This window comes from Leuciscus leuciscus (genome assembly GCF_965113295.1).
Source record: "Leuciscus leuciscus genome assembly, chromosome: 2".
Classification (NCBI taxonomy): Eukaryota; Metazoa; Chordata; class Actinopteri; order Cypriniformes; family Leuciscidae; genus Leuciscus; species Leuciscus leuciscus.
In genome coordinates this window covers 46,201,536-46,223,870 of record NC_138726.1, presented here as the reverse complement: position 1 = coordinate 46,223,870, position 22,335 = coordinate 46,201,536, and the positions used below count along the sequence as shown (strand labels likewise).

Genomic DNA, 22,335 nt, shown 5'->3' with positions numbered 1-22,335 from the left:
GCTTAGAGGTTGACAAGTTTCGTATTAATAGCCACATCATCTGGCTCCCTAGTTTAGTATTACGGAGAATGCAGCAGCTGCGGCGAAATGCAAGCGATTGCCATTCACTTCGTCTTCAAGGCTATTATTTTGCCTTAAACCATAGTTTGTCCAGATCCTATTTTGGTTCATTAAGTAGGTAGACTTCCCAATATTTTCCTTAAACAATAAATGATCCCTTTTTAAGTTTGAAAAAGTTTGAGTATACCAGGTAAGTCACTTGATGCATTTAGTTTCTTTACCATGCAGCATGCCTTTTATAACTACATGATTTTTAAGGTATACATTTACTACGTAGACTGCAGTGATGGTTCAGAGTGCGTTTGTATTACAATGACATGCATTTAAATCAATGTTTTGATTACTTATGCAAATATGACATGCTTAAGGATGACCTCATGATTAAGGGTAAGTTTTATATTGAAGGTTAACTCATGCAATTTTCCCTGTCTCGTATATTTGTCTTGTACAAATTTTACAATAAAATCTACTGTATGTGTAATTATGGCTGTCATTCATTTTCATGTGGGTTACAAAATGCATGCGCCTCTTCCAGTAATGTTCTCAGCACAAAGCATTTTTTTTTTTCACTTTGCAGACACCTAATGAACTTGCACTTTCAATAAAGCTGCCTTTTTCTGCTTAAACTATGTCCTGGTTTTTATTTCAAATTGAAGAATATGGCAGTCGTGTTAGGGTGTAATGTGTCTGTATACACATGCCTGCATATGATTTTATTTGTAGTTTGAGTATTAGAAATGGTGACTACGTTTCATTTAAAGCTACCAGGCTATTTTTCGTAAGTACACGACTGGATCAGTAATTGGTGACCATACATAAAATATCATAGTTATATCAAAAGTTTAGATTAGAAAATATAGATTTTATTTTTAAATAAAAAGCTGAAAAGCAAAAAGGTTACAGGAAACTCATATCGTTATAAGTAGTATAGGCCTAGGTTGTGTATATAATTCATTGCTGTATTACTTGGCTTTTATTTGATCATATTTGAAATATCTTGTCTTCACAATTGGTAAAATATATATTCAGACACGAACTGCTCTGAATACACGGTTGTTGTTTTTTTGAGCTCGTGGACCGGAAGTGCTGTCAGTGACGGCGGGCGACTCCATTTTAGGCTTCATTCATCTGCAGGCAGTGAGAGTACGTGCTCGCTACGGTAAGGCAATGATATTCCTACACAATCAACCATATATTAACTGAGTGCTAGTGTTTAGATTTTACATAAAGGTAATGCAGTGTGACGGAGTACTATCATTTCTTTTTATAGTACTATATTTCATAATACGGCGACGTCTTCTTGCGGGTAACTTTATGTAAGTTAGTCGTGCTAACTTAGCTTAGTTTTACACAATTGGCCTACAAAAAAAAAAAAAAAAAACGCTCGTCGGGCTTACGTAATCGTGTATCGGTCGTTAAACTTGCTTTAATGATGAGAACAAAACCTAAGGGGTTTAATTCGTTGGGTGTGATGGTCACGCGGATACGTGGCCTGGCAACGCGAGTTAACGTTAATTCAACTGCGCCATAAAGTCCATCAACTGAACCTGGTCTCCAACTTTATATACATTTATCAGGTCAGTGAGTATCACACATAGCATTTTAATGCTGAGTTGTACGTAAATAATTCTGGCATGCAGCCACACAATCGATCTTAAAACTCGGATGGGATTTGGCTGTCTATGGTTTTGTAGGCCAACGCAGCAGTAATGTAGGGAGACATCTGTTGATATAACGTGCATTTCGAAACTATGCTCCCTCTGTCCAGGAAAAAACGACAATAAAGATGGTTAAGATCTTTGTTGGCAACCTATCCTCAAGCACGACCGCGGAAGATCTGCGTTCTCTTTTTTCCGAGTATGGCAAAGTAAAAGAATGTGACGTCCTGAAAAATTATGGCTTTGTGCACATGGAAGGTAAACAGGAGGCTGAAGAGGCTATCCGCAAACTCCACCATCACGAGCTGAAAGGTCAAGCCATAAATGTGGAAATGAGCAAAGGGAAACCCAGGGGCTCCACCAAGCTGCATGTGAGCAACATCTGCAGTGGTTGCACCAATCAGGAGCTCCGGGCCAAGTTTGAAGAGTATGGCCCTGTGGTTGAGTGTGACATAGTGAAGGACTATGCCTTTGTTCACATGGAGCGAATGGAGGATGCCATGGAGGCCATCAGTGGGCTGGAAAACACAAGCTTCCAAGGTGAACATTAACCTTGAAACAACGAAATCCATGATTACCCAGGGTTGCATTTAACTTTTTTTTTTTTTAGCATGGAGGAATGTACTACTCCTTTTTAAGTTATTTGTAATTGCTAAACTGAAGCAATTTCTAGATAATTGGAAGTAGACATCATATTTACTAATATTAAAGGGATAATTCCCTCAAAAATGAAAATCACCCGCGTGTCGTTCCAAACCCATAATACTTTTGTTCACTTTTGAAACACAAATGAAAATATTATTAATAAAACCTGAGTGATTTCTATCTCCATTTAAAGTCCATGTAACCAAAACTGTCCTGAAGAATTATCCACCTTATTTTGCAACACTGAAGTCAACCATTTTCTGGGAATGTGTGAGACTTCAGATTCATTAGCTGCTATATATGAAGAGTTCAGATGCAAAAGCCTCTAAATGCCATCTGAAATTTTCTTATAGAATGATCATTTTTATCAAGCTCGTATATTTAAATTCAATAATTTCACTTAAATGGCAATGAAGATTACCTATTAATTGTCATTTAAGTGAAATTACTGAACTTAAATACACAAGCTTGATAAAAATGATCATTCTATAAGAAAATTTCAGAGTGCATTTAGAGGCTTTTGCATCTGAACTCTTCATATGTAAATAACTAGAATAACAAAGTGCAGTAAAAGGTGAAATTTGCACTACAAACCAGTGTGTTTATAAATACAAATAGTTTTAATTTAGCTTTTATTCACATAAACAACGATCAACACACATACATAGAGCACATAAAATATAGTAAACGGACTTTCAGTTAAAGAACAGAAATCTCTTAGGTTTTAAACATCTTCGAAAATAAAAGTCTTATGGGTTTTGAACTGACATGAAGGCGAGTAAACGATGACAATTTTCATTTTTGGGTGAACTAACCCTTTAAGTGATGTAAGTGCTCTGGCTGTCGTGATGCAATAATTCTCTTTTAAAATGACGGTTTACGTGAGCGGAAGAAAGTTTCACATTGTCTTGCGTGTGTTCTCTTCCTTCCACAAGGCAAGCTGATCAAAGTACAACTGTCCACGAGTCGTCTCCGTACAGCGCCCGGCATGGGAGACCAAACTGGCTGTTACGTCTGCGGAGAACAGGGCCACTGGTCCAAAGATTGCAGACGTGGCCAGAACGGTAGCTATGGCGGAAGCATGGGGGGATTCCCCGGCGGTAGAGGCCCCCCAAGGGGCGGCCCGAGTTATGGCATGGGTGGCCCTGGTGGTCTTCCTAGTAGAGGTTACCCGGCAGGGCCACTTCCCCCTCCCCCACCCATGAGCCGGCGTCCCAGCTACGGCGAGTACGGCGCGGATGCTCGAGAGCGGTACCCCAGCAGGCCACCGAGCGCCTATCCGGAGAGGTCGTCCACATATGAGCGAGAACGCTACGGAAGCATTGACTATTACGAGAAGTATCGGGCTCGTCCGGCTGGCTCTAGCTTCTTCGAGGATAGGCCTCTCTCTATTCCCCCTCCTCCTCCCCCTCCCTCTTCTTCCTCTCTCTCAAGGATGCGGTTGGCTCCTCCCAGCCTCGATCCCTATGAGAGGCGCCCTCTGGCGCCTCCGCCTCCCACAGCATCAGCGTACTTCTCGCGGGACCGGAGCCCAATCAGACGTGTGGGCGCCGGTTCGGAAGGCTACTCGTACGAGCGCTCGCGACTTTCCCCGGTCTCAAGGAGCTCATCGACTTACGCCGTGCCGCGGGCCAGGGAGAACTACACCGAGCGGGTTCGATACGCATACTAAGCCACACACATGCTAAGGTGAGCGAATGCGGTCGTTAACTTTGACTCAGATGAGATGTCAGCGTGATCTGTTCTAAGCGTAAGCCGTTTCGAGTACAGTAGTAAGCGAAGCCGCTTTACTCGGGTTAAAAAGTACAGTCAGAAAATAATGCCTGTCAAATGTTTCATCTCACAGAACATTTGTTCCTGTTTTTTAGGTTTTGTCAAGTGACGAGAGTTCCCCTCCACCATTACGACTTTGCCTCGATCAGACGCTCCGTCGGATTTCAAACATGCAGGATTGGATAGACACATTGATCACAATGCTAATTAGCTCTGCACAATGTTTTACCCATAATATGTAAACTGCTGTTTAATTTCCCCTTTCTAATGGAGACTTTGGCGTATGATTGCAAAAATTTGTAGTTGTGATTTTTGGGGTTTTTGCTTTGCTTTTCACTTGTATCCAGAGGTAAAGTGGGCGGTTTCATGTCAGTATATTTTTTTAAACTCCGATATTAATTGCAATTAAACATACTTCGTGAGATTTTGAAGAATTTAACTTTTTTTTTTTTTTTTTAGTCAAGTTGTGATCCACTATTATTTAACTTTTTTTTTTATGCTCCAAGACTTGTCTTCAGCTGTTGGGTTGGCTTGCCACTAAATTTCTTTGATTTAAGTTTTGTGAGGACAATCTGATTATGTTTCTTCTTGGCGATAATCCCATCATTGTGTTTTTTTGGGAGGGAGTGGCAATTTGTAATTAATCCTGCAGCTGCAAAAAGCTTTATGGGAAAATAAACTCTAAAATTCAACATTCCACTTTTCTTTTTATTCTTATTTGCTTCAGGTGATTGTTCAGAGTTGAGTTTTACATCTTGCTTGTTGAATTGTGTTGTATCAAATGGGTAGGCCTATGTTCAACAGGACAGACAACTTGTTACTCCTGCCAATGTCTGTTGAGTTTTTGTGATCTTGGAGAAATGATTTTACTGAACTTGTTTTGATTGTATACTCCCCTGTTTGATGTGTTAGTCTTTAAAAAAAAAAAAAAAAGAGATCTGATTTAATATACAACCCAAGTAGTTGGGCAGCTTGCATAGGGATGCAAACCGTGTTCTGTTCTGTACACACAAATGACTGTTTATGAGAGGAGATCTTTAGATTGTAAGAAGATGCACCTAGATGGAAAGGTGGACTCTACATGAGAGTGAATTGGAAATTTGCATTAGATGTGCTTACCAACTCTCACTCAGGGCTTTATTCACCTTTTGGGACTGCTGGCGTTTACTGGCGTTTCTTCTTTATGGGTGCCTTGGGAAGCTCTGTGAAGATGTTTATAAAATTTAATTTTCTGTAGTTTGTATATTTCCTACAGAAGTCAGGAGTGTGTTTTATGAATTATCTTTTGTAATAAACCAATATTTTGGTGACAAAATAACTGTCTGTCTTTCATACTAAAATATATTTAACATATGACTAAAATTGACGTGTCGTTATTGGTACTTGGGTGCTTTATTATGTAACACAAATTACCCTACCTATGTGGCCACATGCTGCTTTAAAATGATTGAAAGCTCTTTGCAAGCTATTACAGCAGGCTTTCACTAGTATGAAGGAATGAAAGGGGATGGGCAGCGTGTATACCACCATGCAATTCTATTCTCCAGCTAGCCTCGCTTTATGCGACGCAAGAGTGACGCCATTTCATCTCGCACCGGCTCCTGCAAGAATTGCGAAAAGGTATGAATAACATCCATTATGCTTAATCAAAAATCTCTTGTTCTCTTGACTGAACGGCTAATCTCCTATCTTGCATTTCGTATGTTTCGTGATGTTTCATTCTTTCATTACACTGTTTTTGCCTGTATTGCTGGTTAGCTAGTTGTTGCAGGGCTAGATCGACTGTGAACTTGATTAATATAATATATGCAGTATGAATGCTTTGGATTCTTTAGTTATTGAGACAAAGCTGGTCTCAATGCATTCACATTTTAGATGTAGAGGGTTTGTTGTCGCGCGACTCGTAAATCAGTGCACATCGTGTGTAGCTTTTTTCCCATTGTCCTCTGCTAGTGATGGGAAGCCCGCCTCGCTTCCTCGAGTCGATTCTTTCGAGCAGTTCGTCGCTGACATTTCGGTGGCATAATAAATTATCTAAAACGATCACATAAAGCAATTTGTAGTGGACATTTCTTTTTGTATTTATGTTTCATTCATTATTTTTGTAACTTAATGTGTTATTGCTATGATTCAGCTCATAAAGTTAAGAATCTATATAATGCACATTTACATGAAACACTATGAATTAATATAGCTTTTTAAAGTTTTTGCACGATTCCATAATAAAACGCTATTTATTAAAACAACTCTGTTTTGTATACGTCATACAATTAGACATCAAAACTGATTTTTTTTTTATAGAATATTGCATTATTTATTATAAATTATTTATTCATGCACAACTATTTTATTATTATTATTTTTGTCCCTCGTAATTTTTAATCAAAATAACTTACCCTGTGATAATGTGCTGGCACAAAGGTGGGACAACCTGTCACTCACATGAGATCATAGCAATATGAGATAGGCAGAGTCCGAAATCGCATTCGCTCTTGAGTAGGGAACTCATTTTGAATAAGTACTTACTTTGCGCCCACTAGTATGAATGTGATCCATACGCACTGCTATTCACCATGTTGTCATTATCGTGATATCGACCGACTTGTGACAGTTACTTTGCTTAACTGCCATTCACAAATCCTCTCCCGTGGTCGGAAGTAGTTCATCTATGTACTTTATCTCTTTTATGAGTAGGCCTATTGTGAATTAGGACATACTTTTTTTTTGCAACTTACTGTAGGCTACTTATTTTGAAAAAGTAGCCTACTTACTTTGTGAGTATGTTGTATCATTCACCATTAGCATGCGACTTACCATGGTAAGTTGCATTGCTTTCACTGCCATTCACAAATCCTTTGGAGGCCTCATGGGATAATAAAGTGTCCATTTGAGAATCTCGCCAGACATAGTGGTCATCCGGGTACTTTTTGCAGACTCTTTTATGAGTAGGCCTACTGTCAATTAAGAAGTAGCCTACTTATTTTGTCACATACTGATTTTTCCCTACTATATTGTTGGAAAGTACTCTTATTATTGGGAGATAGCAGGATCCACGGTTCTACCATTGGAAAAAGCGTGTGAAAATGTGGAAAATGTGTGGAAAATCACATGTGCCTTACTAACTAGCCTACTTACTTTACAGCCTTGACGTCTTTGAATTTCTTTTAGAGTTGTGCTACAGTTAATCACTGTGCGGATACCATAAAAATCAAGTGCCGTGAACTGAATCCTAGCATCTTGAGTAGGTTCATCTGTTTCATGCCGATTTCAACTAACTTCTTACTTTTTGTTCCATAATTCAAATTCTCTGAACACTTCAAATGATCACTCATCAGTTCTTTTGAATACAAATCGGACATGTACGAAAGAGACGGTCCTCGATTCAATTAAACTTTTAAATTGTTGACCCGAGAACTGTTGACTCAGACTGATTTAGTTATTCAGATTCAGAACCGATTCAGCCGTTTATTGAAAAGCTTCTAATCAAAAGAAGGATATGTTCAAGAATTGGACATTGATGTTATTTACACAATTGTAGAAATTTTCATCATATGCATTTATGAGATTTATAGGCTAGTTTAATATAAGCAGGGGGGAAATTGATATGTATATTTGATTATTTAAGTCTGCCTTTGGTCTGGTATCATAATTATATGTAGCTTACCTGCCTTGTTAGACATGCAGTACATGTACATGTACCTGAACTTTATATTTTCTGTTTCTCCCAACAGGGCCTGAAAGTTGGCATAACATTACTAAAATGGTCAAAATCTTCGTCGGGAACCTTTCGCCGAATACTACTGCTGAGGAGATCCGCTCCCTCTTCTCTCAGTATGGCAAGATCTCTGAGTGTGACATTGTCAAAAACTTCGGTTTTGTGCACATGGATGACAAAACAGAGGCCGATGAAGCCATTCGAAATCTTCACCATTACATGCTGAACGGTTTGGCAATGAACGTAGAGATGAGCAAAGGGAAGCCCAAGACCTCTACAAAACTTCATGTCGGCAACATTAGCAGTAGCTGCACCAACCAAGAACTCAGGGCCAAGTTTGAGGAATATGGACCTGTGGTTGAGTGTGATATAGTGAAGGACTATGCGTTTGTTCATATGGAGAGAGTGGAAGATGCAATGGAGGCCATCAGTGGCTTGGACAACACAGCCTTTCAAGGTGAACCAGTATGGTCTTTTGCCCAATTTAGCTAAAAAAAAAGTCTTTTTTTGTCACGTTTGTACCAAAAGTGAGCCTCATTACAGGTTGGTAAGTAGAAAAATTGGTAAGTGATGAGAGGAGAATTGTTTAGTTGAAGTTGACTATTTGGAGATCACTAGAGGATCGAAGTTTGGTCTCAACAGCCATATATTTCCACTGAATTGATCAATTCCTCATATAAATTATTTTAACCAAGGGAAATTGTGTTTCTTCAAAGTGAGCATTATTGAGACATTAATTTTCATGAGTAATCGGAAACCGAGCAGACACACTTAAAGTCAAAATGAAATGAAAGTTGACGCTATTTGTTTGTTTTTAATTAGGTATGCACAAAATATTAGCACCATATTAGTTATTGTTTTTTTTAGAGAGCACTTTCTCTTGAAAAGAGCTTTCCCTTTAAGAGTGAATATTGGCTGTGCACACGTAACGATAGCAGAGCTGTGTGTGTTTGTGCAAAGATTTTAAGTTAAATGCAGAAAATGCTAAGTTAAAAAATAATTTGGGGGGGAAAAGTACAACAACCTATATTTGAAACTTGGAAATATGCCGTAAACTCCTTTAAGACCACACACACAAACGCTATTTTATAATTCCAAATTAATAATTCAAGTCTATTGGTTTCTTCATTGATAACTCTTTGAACTCCATTATTATGAGGACTTAATTTTTCGAATTCAAACTGTTTATCCGTCTTTGCAACTTTACATTATAATGTTATGTTCTCTAAATGCACCCGTGCATTACAAAAATAACACAAAACAAAAATAATTTGTAGTGTTTTGATAGTGTTTTAGTCATTTAAGTAGTAGTAATTTATAATTAAATCTTCTTCCAGAGACCAGGACTCTCTGGAAGAAGAGATTTTATTATCTCAATGGGACTTTCCTGGCTATATAAAGAATAGATAAAAAAGAAAAGTGGCATTTGTTTATCGGCCATAAAACCTTTTTTTATCGCGTTTCGCTCTGAAATGCGGCAGATCACCGAAGCAGAATGGGTTTTGAACTGTGTTTCATGTTAAAATTACAATTGAATTCTAACGGTTGCGATTTTCAGTTGAAAATTCTGGCCGTGTTTTTGTCGATAGCAGTGTTGAAACAGCGTGAAATTTTAATTTATTGCTTCTTTGACCTTATGAACGTTTGCTCCGTGTGCATGCTAAAAAATAGAAATATCATGGCAAATTCTTTCTTTTCCTTAAGGCAAACTGATGAGCGTGAAGCTTTCGACTAGCCGTCTGCGTACCGCGCCGGGAATGGGAGAGAGAACGGGTTGTTATCGGTGCGGGCAGGAAGGCCACTGGTCCAAAGAATGCCCAATGGACCAGAACGGCTCCTACAGAGAGGGCCCGGGCTCGGAAGGATATGGGCCCCTCAGGTTCAGTGCGGGTGGCGATCGTGGTGGCCGGGGTTTTCATCGCGGCTTCAGTGGCGAGCCAGCCTACGGTGGCAGCTTTGCACCCTCACATGGCTTCACCAGGGGAGCAGGGTATGGCGTCCCTGGGTATGGAAGGGGTGCGGGTTTTGAGAGTGCAATGAGTTACGGTATGCCAGCGGGCTACGGCATTGGCGCGGATAATAGCATGGCCCCGGCGTACGGCAGTGAGGCTGCGTATGGGAGCAGTGGCGTGGCCTATGGCAGTGCGTTGCCTGCGTACCCGATACGCCGAGCACCCTATGAGGAAAGAGATCCGTACGGGGTGGTGGACTTCTACGAGAAGTATCGGGCACGTCCGTACGGAGCCAGTTATTTTGAAGATAGACGCGCGGTTCCACCTCCTGTCCCTCCTCCCCCGTCCTCCTCAGCGATCGTGAGAGAGCACCTGTCCTCCTCTAAACTTGACCCATATGAGCGCCATCCCCTTCCCCCTCCTCCGGTGCCCACCTCTTCATATTATGTCCGCGAACGGAGCCCAATCCGGCGAGCTCCCCTTGAGGCAGAGGGGTATGCGTATGAACGGTCGCGCCTCTCTCCTGTCTCTTCGATTCCCAGGAGTTCTGCGTACGACATACCGCGGGATCCATATGCCGAACGGGCGCGCTATGCTTACTAGCCTAATACCTGTGCGCACTCAGGTGAGACCTTTTTAGGATTACAAAAGGTTGGAGCAAAGTTTGGTCAAACTGAAACTTAGAGAATTACTGTTAAAGGGAATTACCTCCCCCTCCCCCTCCCCCCTCAGATTTTTTTTAATTCTGTCATCATTTACCTCAACTTCTTTTGTGATCCACGCAAAAAAGTGATTTGGAATAACATGGGGTTGACTAAATGATGACAGAATTTTCATTTTTGGGTGAACTAGCCCTTAAAATGTGACACTTCAGTGCCTTTCATGTGGCACTGAAGAGTTGTTATCAGTGTCATTTATCTTCAAATTTGGCAAGGTCCTGCTTAACATAGCCTCATTATGACCTCATGGATATTTAGGTTAAAGGGTCAATTATGTTTACAAACACCAAGAGGCAAAAGATTGGCATTGTTATTTTCAGCCAGATTTGTCAAATTAAAGCACTTAATTACTTTATGTTACCTATAAAGTGTCTTATAACAATTCAAGTTGGTGGTTTGGCAGTATGGGCACATGGAAGTCAGCAGAATTGATAACTGAATGATTGACAGTTTTATGATAATCTCTTATCTTTGCAGGTGTTTCTTGGTTGCTCATGGATCATTTTAGAAGTTGTGATGCTTCCAAGGACAGTACAGATGGCCCACTTCATGGCACTAAACTACTTTTGTTGTCTTAACAAACTTGATGTAGCCCTGTGTTTTTATTTGATTTGATTCTCAGTACAAATACCTGTAAATAATTTTTTCCTCGTTAATAAAAGTTCAAAAGAAATCTCATCTTTTTATCTTTTCTGTATAGATCATTGCAGTTGTCTTTGATTTACACATTTTCGGACACAATGTTGTCACTGACACAATGTTGGGGAAAGTTACTTTTAAATGTTACGCGTTACAATATTAAGTTACTCCTTAAAAAAGTAATCAGTTGTCTTAATGGTTACATTTTATGGAAAGTAATGTGTTACCTTACCTTTGTGTTACCTAAAAGTTTTTTCACTTAACACAAAAAAAAAAAAAAAAACACAAATTTGATGGTTATCTAAAGTCATTTTTGCTTGGTTGAATTGGATCAGAGAAGGTCAGCAGCAAATACATTGGTTAATAGTGAGTTTAAATAAAGTATATTTGTGTTAACATTTAATTATTGCAAGTTTGGGTAATAATCTGAATTTGCATTTCAATGTTTTTATTCATTTCAATGAATAAACAGTGCACACAACTCCTCTGCACCGTACTTATGATTTCTCTTAACATGGGGACAGGAGTGGTTGGAACTTGCATTCCTTATTTGAAAAAGTAACTCAGAAATTTTGTTGTAAATTTAAAAGTAATGTGTTACTTTACTAGTTGCTAAAAAAAAAAAGGTAATCTGATTAGTTAACTCGCGTTATGTGTAATACGTTACCCCCAACTCTGCTGACACATGTGGTGGAAAACGGAATATATATTTTTTTTTCCTCAATGAAGAGTCTTGCATAATTAAGTTTTCTTTCTCTTAGTTTATTCTCTACGGCCAGGAGAGCTCTTATCAGCTCATGCACAATATTTATATTCTTACTTGCATTTAAACAAGACACAAAGAGGTTATTTCTCATTGGTTCACTTGTTATTTTTCCTTTATTTCTTAACAGTTCTTGTTTTTAACTTTTCTGCTGACCCTTTTCTGTGATCCAACACTAATAGTACCCCTGAGCTCATGCTACATAAACATACCCTCATTTCTTCTTTTTAAAGATAACTTATTATAAAGTTAAATCTTTAAAAAATATAATTATGATAATGAAACATTTTCCACACACACTATTACAGATCATTTTTGACTTCCGAGGAGACAGGTACCAACTCAACTACTCTTAAATTTCTTCATTCATTGCTATTTTTTATTTAAAGAATCTGCTGCTACCACAAAGAGAAAGGTAAAATGCACCAAGAAAATCCAATTATGATGCACAGGCTACAAAGTAGGTGCTGATGTGTGCCATTCAAATAAAATCCCAGCTGTTGAATCCATTAAAATATGATTTCAGATCATGATACATTCAATATGGTTTTATTCAATTCAGCTTGGAAATTAAATTATGAAATGTTGTTCTATGAGTGCAAATGCATCAAAATTTCTAAAGATTTCTTATTCTTCTCCATATTGTAATATAAAGGCATAAATAGAAAGGGAGAGATAGAGGTAAAGATAGATAGAGATAGAGGCTCATTTACATACTGTTTATTTATTTTAATATCAAAAGTAATGGGAAATGATTACAATTTATTACATTTATTTAAACTGCTTATAGAAAGTATTTTAGGACTAGACCAAATGATGTGTCTTATGGACAACCAGCATAGACTGTAAAAATAAAAATATAACCAGTCCTGAAGCCAACCTACCTTGCTAGAGGTTTGGCCTGCTTGCGGAGTGAGCACCACATCGACCAATGAGAGGCCAATAAAATGTATCGTCGGAAATACGACAGACCCTGACTGAACCAATGACTGTAGTCAAAAAATAGATTGACATTATCATTGACCAATCGGATTGCTCTAAATTGACGTCAAATCTCCTTTGTCGTTCTCAGCAGACGCCATCTTAGCCAGCGGGTAACAGAAGGTGGTTGCAGGTTAGGGAGGCATACGCTCGTATTAAATACATTTTCCATAAAGGAAATAGATTTTTTTTTTGTGAGTGCAGATATTAAACAACTGAGAAGCCCCTGACGCCCAGAAATGGCAACGGGAGCCAACGCAACCCCGCTGGGGAAGCTGCACCCGAGTATCGGCGCTAAGCGAGGCTTTGAGTCCGGCCCCGGCGCGGGGTTAATGGCACCGCCTGTGCCTGCGGTTTCTTTCCCGCTGCAGAACTTCCAACAACCGCAATTAACAGCCCCAGGTTTTCCTCAGTTCCCCGGAGCTGTGAGTTCTGCGCTCTCAAACCCAGTCGGAGTAGTACTGCCAGCTCAGGCGGGGAGTGCAGCAGGTAAACAGCATGGACAGGCCTGAGACACTTTCAGGACCAAAGGCCTTTTCCATAGTTGTGGTTTTATTAATTGCGCTCTTTAGTCTTTTATTTCTCGTTTTGTCAATGGAATTGTCTAATAAAAAGCTTTAGACTGTGCAGTGCATGAACCTGTAGTGTAGTTCATATAATAGACTTTTTGTGAGTTCGCAAAATCAATTGTACATGTTCATCTTCATACTGTTGTTTAACTCCGTAAAGCCTAACATATGAATACGTTTATTAAACCTATATACAAAATAAAAAGAATAAGTTTGCATGCGTGTCTTGTTTTGTATTATATTTGATACACCAGACTTTTATTCAGAGGCCCAATCTGAGCAAAATATGCATTTTGGATCACTGATGAATTATTTATATGGCCAAAAATAATTCTAATTCTTTAATGTAAGTCAGTGAGATCTTTATAACAATATAGCAGACTGCATAAATACTTGTCACTATGTATCTCTTAAAAACATCTTAAGATAATATGTAAACCTGACAATTACATTTTGTACTTAACTTAACTTTCATGATTTCACAGCAAATAGACGCATGGTTGACATTTTAGAATTACTGAAGCCTTTTACTCGCTAAGTATGAATAATCAACCAAAGGGCAGAAGGCATACAATAGATTGTGTACAATAGTTTTTTTGCAGAAATGGTTTCATCTGATCATTTAGAGGCCTAAGAAATGTACAACTCAAATATGAATTGTACATATTGTAGGCTTTATATGGACTGCAATGACAGCATGTAACATTCTCTGTTAGATTTTTGCCAGAAGAAGCAGAGGAAAAGGAGTCGTTGGAGCAGCGAGACGCCGGATCAGAAGACCGTCATCCCGGGCATGCCCACCGTGATCCCTCCTGGGCTGACTCGGGACCAGGAACGAGCTTATATAGGTGAGCATCTAAATTTACTGTTATTATAATGTGTGTCTTGAGTCAAATAGTTTAAGTTGCAGAACATTGTGTTTGTGAATTGGGGTGGGAATTCTGTGTACACCTAGACAACTCACTTTTTTGTCCCAAAAATTGTTTTATTATTTCCTCACAATTTGCACATCACATGCAGGATGTAATTGCTGAATTTCATTAGTCTGACTTCTTTGTTGACATAATTGATGTCTATTAATGGGATAACCGTTTGGTTTTTTGCTAACCCTCGATCTGAAATCCGCAGTGCAAAATGGCCATCTCTGTATATCTCACATGTATTAGAGATGGTCTTCTCAAAGAAGTCGATCCATCGAAATTCAGCACTTTGCCCATGTTCACTAGAATGTACTAACTCCATCGATGTGCAATGTGAGGACGTTTTATTTGTCTAGGAAGCACTGAGGTATTTGTAGCACTGTCAATGTTTGCTTACCATCTGATGTCCATTAGCAAGAACCCACAGTGTTTTTCTGATGTGGCTGCTTGCTGTGAACTGTCTCCAGCTGCAGGACTCCATCACTGCTCATGTTTACTATGCAAAATGTCTTAAAGTCCAATTTGACTGCAAAGCAATGCAGGTCCAACACTGAATTGCGAAAGTCATCTCCATACCCTGTGTCTGAAAGCAGTGTGTAGTAAATTGCTTTCTCATTGCTGTCAGGCACTTGTTTTGCAATGGCATGTGATGTAGTGGTGGTTTCAATGATAATGTGACCTACATCTCCTTAACTAGTCCTCTATTGATAACTGACACCTCATGTCCTTTACCTACCATCAACCTGCACCATTCAACGTGTGACCTGTGGGGTCTGATTCTCTTTAGCATGTCATGGAGAAATGCATGTGAAAACCCATTAAATGCTTCCATGAGTGATACAGGTCAGTTTTTGGGTTTGTACAGGCTGATTTGGTTGCTGTGGCTTGAGGCCTAGTTAAATGTAGTCTTTTGCATGAAAAAAACCAACAAAAAATCAACTAAAGGCTGATCATTTCTAAATATTAAATCGCAGTTGTTCTAACTGATTAGTGTTGGAAACTGTTGGTAAGTGGTTGTCATGACCTCTCAAATGTTGAATGAGTTGAATGTTATTGAAGATGGTTAAGGGTCACTAACACCCAGTATGTTATTTTACTTTTATTCTTTATAGAGTAATGTTTATTTTAAGTTACCCTGGTGTTATTTTCTAAAATTCTTTTCAATCCTTTTGAGGATGCAGTTGCTCAAGCCACTTAGCCAATATGATTTTTGATTTCTTCAAACCCAACTCCCCCTCCCCCCTGACAGGCCTTCATGTTTTTGCCACCTTTTTAGCTCACTTGATATGAAAATAGAGTATGTGAAATAATATTTTAATGTATGGTTGAAATGTGAATTTTAGTAGTTTCACTTCTCAAAGTTGGTGGCATGAAATCGAAAGCCTGTTGCAATTAACCTTTTTCTGAAATGGTTATTTACTGAAACCCCCCCCCCCCAAGGTTTCTGAATCTTAATGAAGCTAAACCTTGATATTTGATTTTCTAAATGTTTGGGGAAATCTGTATGGGCTTATAAGAATACGTTCAAGCTTAAACAAGGTTGTTTTCTAAAATTCCTGTTGGGGTTGCAGTATTTCAGAAAATGTGTTGCGGAGAATCAAAAGTCTTCAGTTGACCTTGATTCTTAGTGAACTGACAATTACCATGGTAATTTATTTTATTTTTCTTGTTTAACCGTAGTCACATTGAGTTTTACAGTGTACTGTTTCTGCTTTTGTGGGTTTTTTTTGTTGTTAACCACATTTCTCTCCATCCTTGTTTTTTTCTTTCCTAACCTGATTTCTTCCAGTCCAACTGCAGATTGAAGACCTGACACGTAAACTGCGTACAGGAGACCTGGGAATCCCTGTTAACCCTGAGGACAGGTCGGAATAACGATTTAAACCCAACAACAGTAACATTTTCTTTACCTTTTTAATGCGCCATTTTATTGTGAGGCCAGATCGTAAGTGTACTAATGTGTATGTAAGGGTAAGAAATAATTCTAAATGCCTTTGTCTAAAATGACCTCACATCTTTGCCTTCTAGTTAAAGAGTTTAGAAAATGTTTTGATTGTAATGAAATTGGTTTTGTTACATGCCTAAACATTCTAGTGTTTGAATGTTAGTTGAATTTTAGAGAAATGTTTGGAGCTGTTCTGTACACAAAGGCAAAGAAATGACTGAAGGCTATCATGTTAGGATATTGTCATAAGAAAGATCAGACTTTTTCATTCAGTTAGTGTTCCCTGGTAACTAGCCAGTGTTATACTATGAAATTTGAAGTTACTTTGTATCTTATGACGTGAGGACTAACTGTTGATAATACATAGCACCCAACTTTACCAAAACATAATGTGCATTCATATAAACAATGCTAATCTTGATCGTTTTAAGTAAATCTTATTTTATTCTGAGCTGTTTTTTGTAAGTATTCGTTTTTATTGCATGCATGTTTATTTTCTGTGATGCGTATGTATTTTAAAGGCTTGTGTAGAATTTATTATCCCAGTGTAGCCCTAGTTCCTGTAGTCTAAGATAGTAGGTTTGTTTAATCCACTATTTAAGCCATTTAAAGGAATTTTGATTTTCATTCGATTATATTGCATTTTAAATGCCCCATCTTTCTCACCTCCGAAATGCAGTTAATGAACACAACCGTGTCCTTAAATCTAAAAATCTGAATGGTTGATTAATTGGATGATCAATAATGGTTTTCCATAATGGGGCTAGCACCATTTTGTCCAGGAACTTCCACAGTATTCCAGATTTCCGCACTGGAAGACCGCTCGGAGGAGACTCCTCTGACCTTTTCTTTCTGGAATAACCATAACCTTAACACTTTGATCACTTTGGCCACTCATAGAATTCATAAGCATCCAACATAGCAGGAAATGTCATGTTTCTGACGTGAGAGTGTCTTTTTAGTAGCCACACCCCTTGCTCTCTGAACAGCCTTAGGTTCTTCGGCAGAATCTTAATCCGACGTTTTTACACCGCCAACTCTAAAAAGGTTCTTCTTAAAGGTCTATCCACTCCAGGATTTAGGATCGATCGCTCATCAACTTCCAGCTCGCAAAACAAAGCTGGGTGGTGCTTCAGGTTGTCAGCGCTGGAGATATCATTCCCAAAGAAAACCAGCAGAAAATTCTTCCCTCTTTTTTCCCCCAACTTTTCTCCTCTTCGGGTTGCCTATCATGAACCTGTCACGTTTGTGTGGCTGATTTGTTTGAGGGCTGTTGAAGGTTAATATTTAATCCAAATTTATTTCTCTAACCCAAATTCCCCCTCTCGTAACTTTTTTCAAGCACAGAGCCTCATTGTGCAGGTTAACAGGTTTTCAGCACCGTCCAAGGGGAAGGTAACCGTTTGAATGCTCTCTGAGGGCGTGTGAAGGTTTAGATCAGCGTTCAAGAACAGAAGCTCTTCAAGTGTGTTGGTTGCCCCATTTGTCTCAGATATTTGTCCTATTTTTCATCCCCCAAATAATATTGAGACAGACACGTTTTATTAATGTTCAAAAATGTAGTGTGCTCCTTGATGCCAAGTTTTGTCACCCTTTAAAAAAAAAAGTTTTACTTCTGAGCTTCAAGCTCTTTAATCTGAAGTTTTTTCCCTTTTCTAAATGGTTCAATAAGTTTTCTACTGGCCATTTTTATTTTGCTCTCGTCTCATTAGAATGTGAGCACTCCGGGGCATCCCATGCACTTTTTTATTTTTATTTTTATGACCACAGAACAAGTCAAACCAATGTCAGTTAAGAGTAGGCAAGCCATTGAATGTTTAACTGTTGAGGGTGTAAGTACTGTGTTATGGTTTTGACTGTGCTGCATCTTTCTGTTGTTCTTTCCTTTTCACAGGTCTCCATCTCCTGAGCCCATCTACAACAGTGAGGGCAAGAGGCTTAACACGCGTGAATATCGTACACGCAAGAAACTGGAGGAAGAGAGACATTCTCTCATCACAGAGATGGTGGGGCTGAACCCTGAATTCAAACCCCCTGCTGACTACAAGTATGGCTTATACAAATTATTTTCTTTTCTCTCTGGTTCTACGGTGTCTGATATTTACTTGTTTTTATTCTTACTCAGACCACCAGCTACTCGGGTTAGTGATAAGGTTATGATTCCTCAGGATGAATATCCAGAGATCAACTTTGTTGGGCTTTTGATTGGGCCACGGTAAGTTGCATGATTTTAAACTCAATGTTTGCTGAATCCTTAGTCTCTACATAAACTAACTGGGTCTATTGCTTGTTTTTCCAGTGGAAACACTCTGAAGAACATTGAGAAGGAGTGCTGTGCTAAAATCATGATTCGTGGGAAAGGTTCAGTGAAGGAAGGGAAGGTGGGTCGTAAGGATGGACAGATGCTTCCAGGAGAAGATGAACCCCTTCATGCACTGGTCACTGCTAACACCATGGAGAATGTAAAGAAAGCTGTAGAGCAGGTGAGTCTTCTTTAGATGTTCTTGCACCTTGAATTCTAAAACGCAATAGAAATCAGTTTAATGAAAATGCATAGCTATCAGCTTCAACAATCATTCTATTGCATGTTTCTAAGTGATTTATTTTTGTCTACAGATCCGTAATATCCTCAAGCAGGGCATTGAGACCCCTGAGGACCAGAATGATCTAAGAAAGATGCAACTGAGGGAGCTGGCACGACTCAATGGCACTCTGAGAGAGGATGATAACAGGTGGGAGACTACACAGATTTATTGACCCTTTTCTCAATGTTGTAGATGCATTTGATACTCATCAGTGTACTTTTTTCCTTTCAGGATCTTGCGCCCATGGCAGAGCACAGAGCCTCGCAGCATCACAAACACAACTGTCTGTACAAAGTGTGGAGGAGCAGGTCACATCTCATCAGACTGCAAGTTTACCAGGTAAGCCCATCCACCAGTGATCAGCAATTATTTATTATATTTAAAAAAAATTCCCCTCTAAGAAGTTTAGCTCCTTCTGGTTATGTCAAGTAAAGTTCCGACTTTAGGGTTACCTTTATTTCTCTTCCCCGCAGTTCCTTTGCTCCCCGGCCAGGCGAACCACCCCAGTCTGCTCAGGATAAGGCCCGTATGGATAAAGAGTACTTGTCTCTCATGGCAGAATTAGGAGAGGCTCCAGTCCCGTCCTCCGGTGGGGGCCACAATCCTCCCACTAGTGGACCTCGTTCATCAGGACCCAACAACAACCAACAACCACCAGTAAGACCAAAGACATCCACAATTCTTCATGATATGCATTACATATACATTACTCTGTTCTAATGTTTTTTTTGTATTGTCACCAAGGCTGCATTGATTTGATCAAAAATACAGTAAAAAAAATCCAATATTACTCGATATATTTTAAAAGGTAATTAATTCCTGTGATGGCAAAGCTGAATTTTCAGCAACATTACTCCAGTATTCATTGTCGCATGATCCTTCAGAAGTCATTTTAATATGCTTGATTTGATGCTCAAGAAACATTTCATATCAATGCTCAACAATCAGTTGTTGAAAACAGTGATTTTTTTTTTTTCAGGGTTCTTTGAATTTAAATTCAAGAGAACAGCATTTGTTTGAAATAGTTTTTTGTCTCTTCTGTTTCTTTTGATCAATTCAATGCATCCTTGCTGAATACAACTATTACTTTGTACAAAAAGTACTTTGTTTCATAATATCTCTCTCTCTCTCTCTCAGAATCGTCCTCCTTGGATGAATTCAGGCCCTGCTGATAACAGGAATTTCCACAGCATGCACCAGGGTCCTGGTGGCCCTCATAACTTCCCTCCACCAATGCCAAACATGGGCGTTCCTCCTATGCCACCAAACCCCAATGGAATGCCACCACCCTGGATGCAGCCGCCCCCTCCCCCAATGGGCCAAGGCCCAGCACCACCCGGACACCACATGAGTGAGTATAGCCCGTGATGTTTAGACTTTTAGTCATGCAATTCCTGCTTAATGAAGTGTATTAAAACATTTCCCTGGAAAGATGGAAGTATATAACTATCTTTATCAGAGGACAAATGCTTCTGCTTATGTCTAAGCTTATTTTACCGCAAAACTCCCAACTGACATCTGTGTTTGGTGATATTGAAGTATGCTTGCTTTCATACTTGGATACTTAGTGTTTCAGAATGCTCATTGATTCCCTCCCTTGCCTGATGATCAGGTTTATTGCCGCCACCCATGGGTATGATGCCCCCACCTCCACCTCCCCCTAACAACCAACCACCACCTCCACCCTCAGGACCTCTGCCACCATGGCAACAGCAGGCCCCTCCCCCACCACCCACCAGCAGCATGGCAACCAGTGCTCCACTGCCATGGCAACAGAGTAAGTGTATTACAGTAGTACAAATTCGATATCATTAAAGGTTTTCCTTTAGTCACTGATTGACTTTTTTTTGCTTTCCCAGATACAACCACCACATCCACTCCTGCCACTGGAAACCTGCCACCCTGGCAACAGCCTCAGCAGACTGCCACCTCAGCCGCTCAGCCCCCTCCACCCATGGGCACCCCTTCTATGGTGCCGCCTCCACCTGGGGTCCAACCCCCACTTCCTCCTGGTGCCCCCCCGCCGCCTCCACCCCCTCCACCTGGCTCAGCAGGCATGATGTATGCACCCCCTCCCCCACCCCCACCCATGGACCCTAACTTTGTGACCATGATGGGGATTCCCGGTATGCCACCGTACGGGATGCCTCCTGCACCTCCACCCCCTCCGCCCCAGAGTTAAAGGCTCAATTTAGTCTCTGTGGCCCTGTGACCATGCAGTGATGCCTAAAATATATACAAAGATACATCACAGGACTATACCTTGTTCTGTTCATTTAACAGCTTGATGTGATTAGTTGCTAAAGGTTTATTTTTTTTCTATTGATTGGTCTCGGTTCAAACTTCAAAATCGAGCTAGAGAGAGTGTGAGAGAGACGGTGTGATTTATTTGTAAATTTGCTTCAATTGTTAATGATTTTTAACTATAGTATTTGAACTGTTAGGATAATATTTGTTCAAAATGATGTTGTGCAGGGAATGTGTGTTTTTGTTTTTGTTTCTGCCAGCCTGCTATTTCATGTTTCATTTCAAACCGTCTCCAAGTAAAAATGACATCTGCTTGCGATTCAGTTAGCAACATTCCAACAGGTGTATAAACAACCATTTACACTCTTAACCAACTGTGCATTTGTTGCTGCATAGTATAAAAAGACATTTGTCTTCAAGATGTTGTAGATGATTGGCTTTACTCTATTAGGTGGTCAGTATAGCCTCATTTTTGTGCTCACCTTGTACCCCACCCCTCCCCAAAATTTTATTTAAAAAATCTTTTCATTAATGCCTTCCACCAAATGTATTTCAATATTTTTGTAATGAAGCATTCAACTAAATAAAAGTTGGCATGGTGTCGAATTGTTGGTGTCAATCTTTCACATCATCATTACCCTTCTCCCAAAAGATACTCTTAAACATTTGAAATATAAAGTTGTGGGTTTAAGGTCTATTTCTGTTTCATTAGTTCTATTGTTAGTGTGTAATCTCACTGCAAAACAAAAAAAGTAATTTGTCTTCAACTTTTAAATAGTTTTGGCTTAAATTTACTTTTAAATTGGTATGCTTGCTGTGCACAGGGTATAAAGAGATTAAAGTGCAGTCAGAAAATGTGGATTATTGCTGAAACAGCAAATATGAGGCCACAGTAACAAGATCCATACAGTGGCTCATAGAAGGTTTTCCTGGGGACATTATTGGCTAATAATCTGGTTTCTGATGGACACTGATGTCAATTTTGTTAAGGTTTTTAGCACTTTGAGTGATGTGAAACTGATGCAGTCTCAAACTTCTCTCTTTTTTCTCATGTCCTGTCACCTTGGTTAGCTGTGTGCCAATTATTCAGTGACTTTCAGGGTGGTCAACTAAGTTTTTACCAGTATTTTGTAATTAGTATTTCACAATTGTCTTCTGGGAACC

The 22,335-nt window shown here is 39.4% G+C and overlaps 1 protein-coding gene across 6 annotated transcripts; it reads left to right on the top strand.

Moving 5' to 3' along the window:
- Nucleotides 1-91: 91 nt before the first annotated feature.
- Nucleotides 92-21,772, top strand: sf1 (splicing factor 1). Of its 6 annotated transcripts, XM_082154455.1 has the most exons (14): nucleotides 1,121-1,219; nucleotides 4,232-5,756; nucleotides 7,868-8,316; nucleotides 14,202-14,322; nucleotides 16,184-16,259; nucleotides 18,234-18,386; nucleotides 18,465-18,554; nucleotides 18,639-18,822; nucleotides 18,956-19,071; nucleotides 19,156-19,263; nucleotides 19,398-19,581; nucleotides 20,062-20,275; nucleotides 20,537-20,701; nucleotides 20,784-21,772. In XM_082154455.1, the coding sequence occupies exons 3-14, from the start codon at nucleotides 7,897-7,899 to the stop codon at nucleotides 21,104-21,106; spliced, it is 2,154 nt and encodes a 717-aa protein (XP_082010581.1). In that variant the 5' UTR covers nucleotides 1,121-1,219; nucleotides 4,232-5,756; nucleotides 7,868-7,896; the 3' UTR covers nucleotides 21,107-21,772. The 6 variants fall into 6 exon arrangements, with proteins under 6 accessions (XP_082010579.1, XP_082010580.1, XP_082010578.1 ...); XM_082154450.1 differs by lacking the exons at nucleotides 1,121-1,219; nucleotides 4,232-5,756; nucleotides 7,868-8,316 and adding an exon at nucleotides 12,992-13,394 and having other exon boundaries at nucleotides 14,191-14,322; XM_082154451.1 differs by lacking the exons at nucleotides 1,121-1,219; nucleotides 4,232-5,756; nucleotides 7,868-8,316; nucleotides 16,184-16,259 and having other exon boundaries at nucleotides 14,197-14,322.
- Nucleotides 21,773-22,335: the final 563 nt, after the last annotated feature.

What these genes read in the sequence shown, in the direction of transcription:
- sf1 (XM_082154455.1), top strand. Translation starts at nt 7,897, where the DNA reads ATGGTCAAAATCTTCGTCGGGAACCTTTCGCCGAATACTACTGCTGAG. An exon ending in GGGCTTTTGATTGGGCCACG is followed by an intron (nt 18,555 to 18,638) that starts GTAAGTTGCATG and finishes TTGTTTTTCCAG; the next exon opens with TGGAAACACTCTGAAGAACA. An exon ending in TAAAGAAAGCTGTAGAGCAG is followed by an intron (nt 18,823 to 18,955) that starts GTGAGTCTTCTT and finishes TTTTGTCTACAG; the next exon opens with ATCCGTAATATCCTCAAGCA.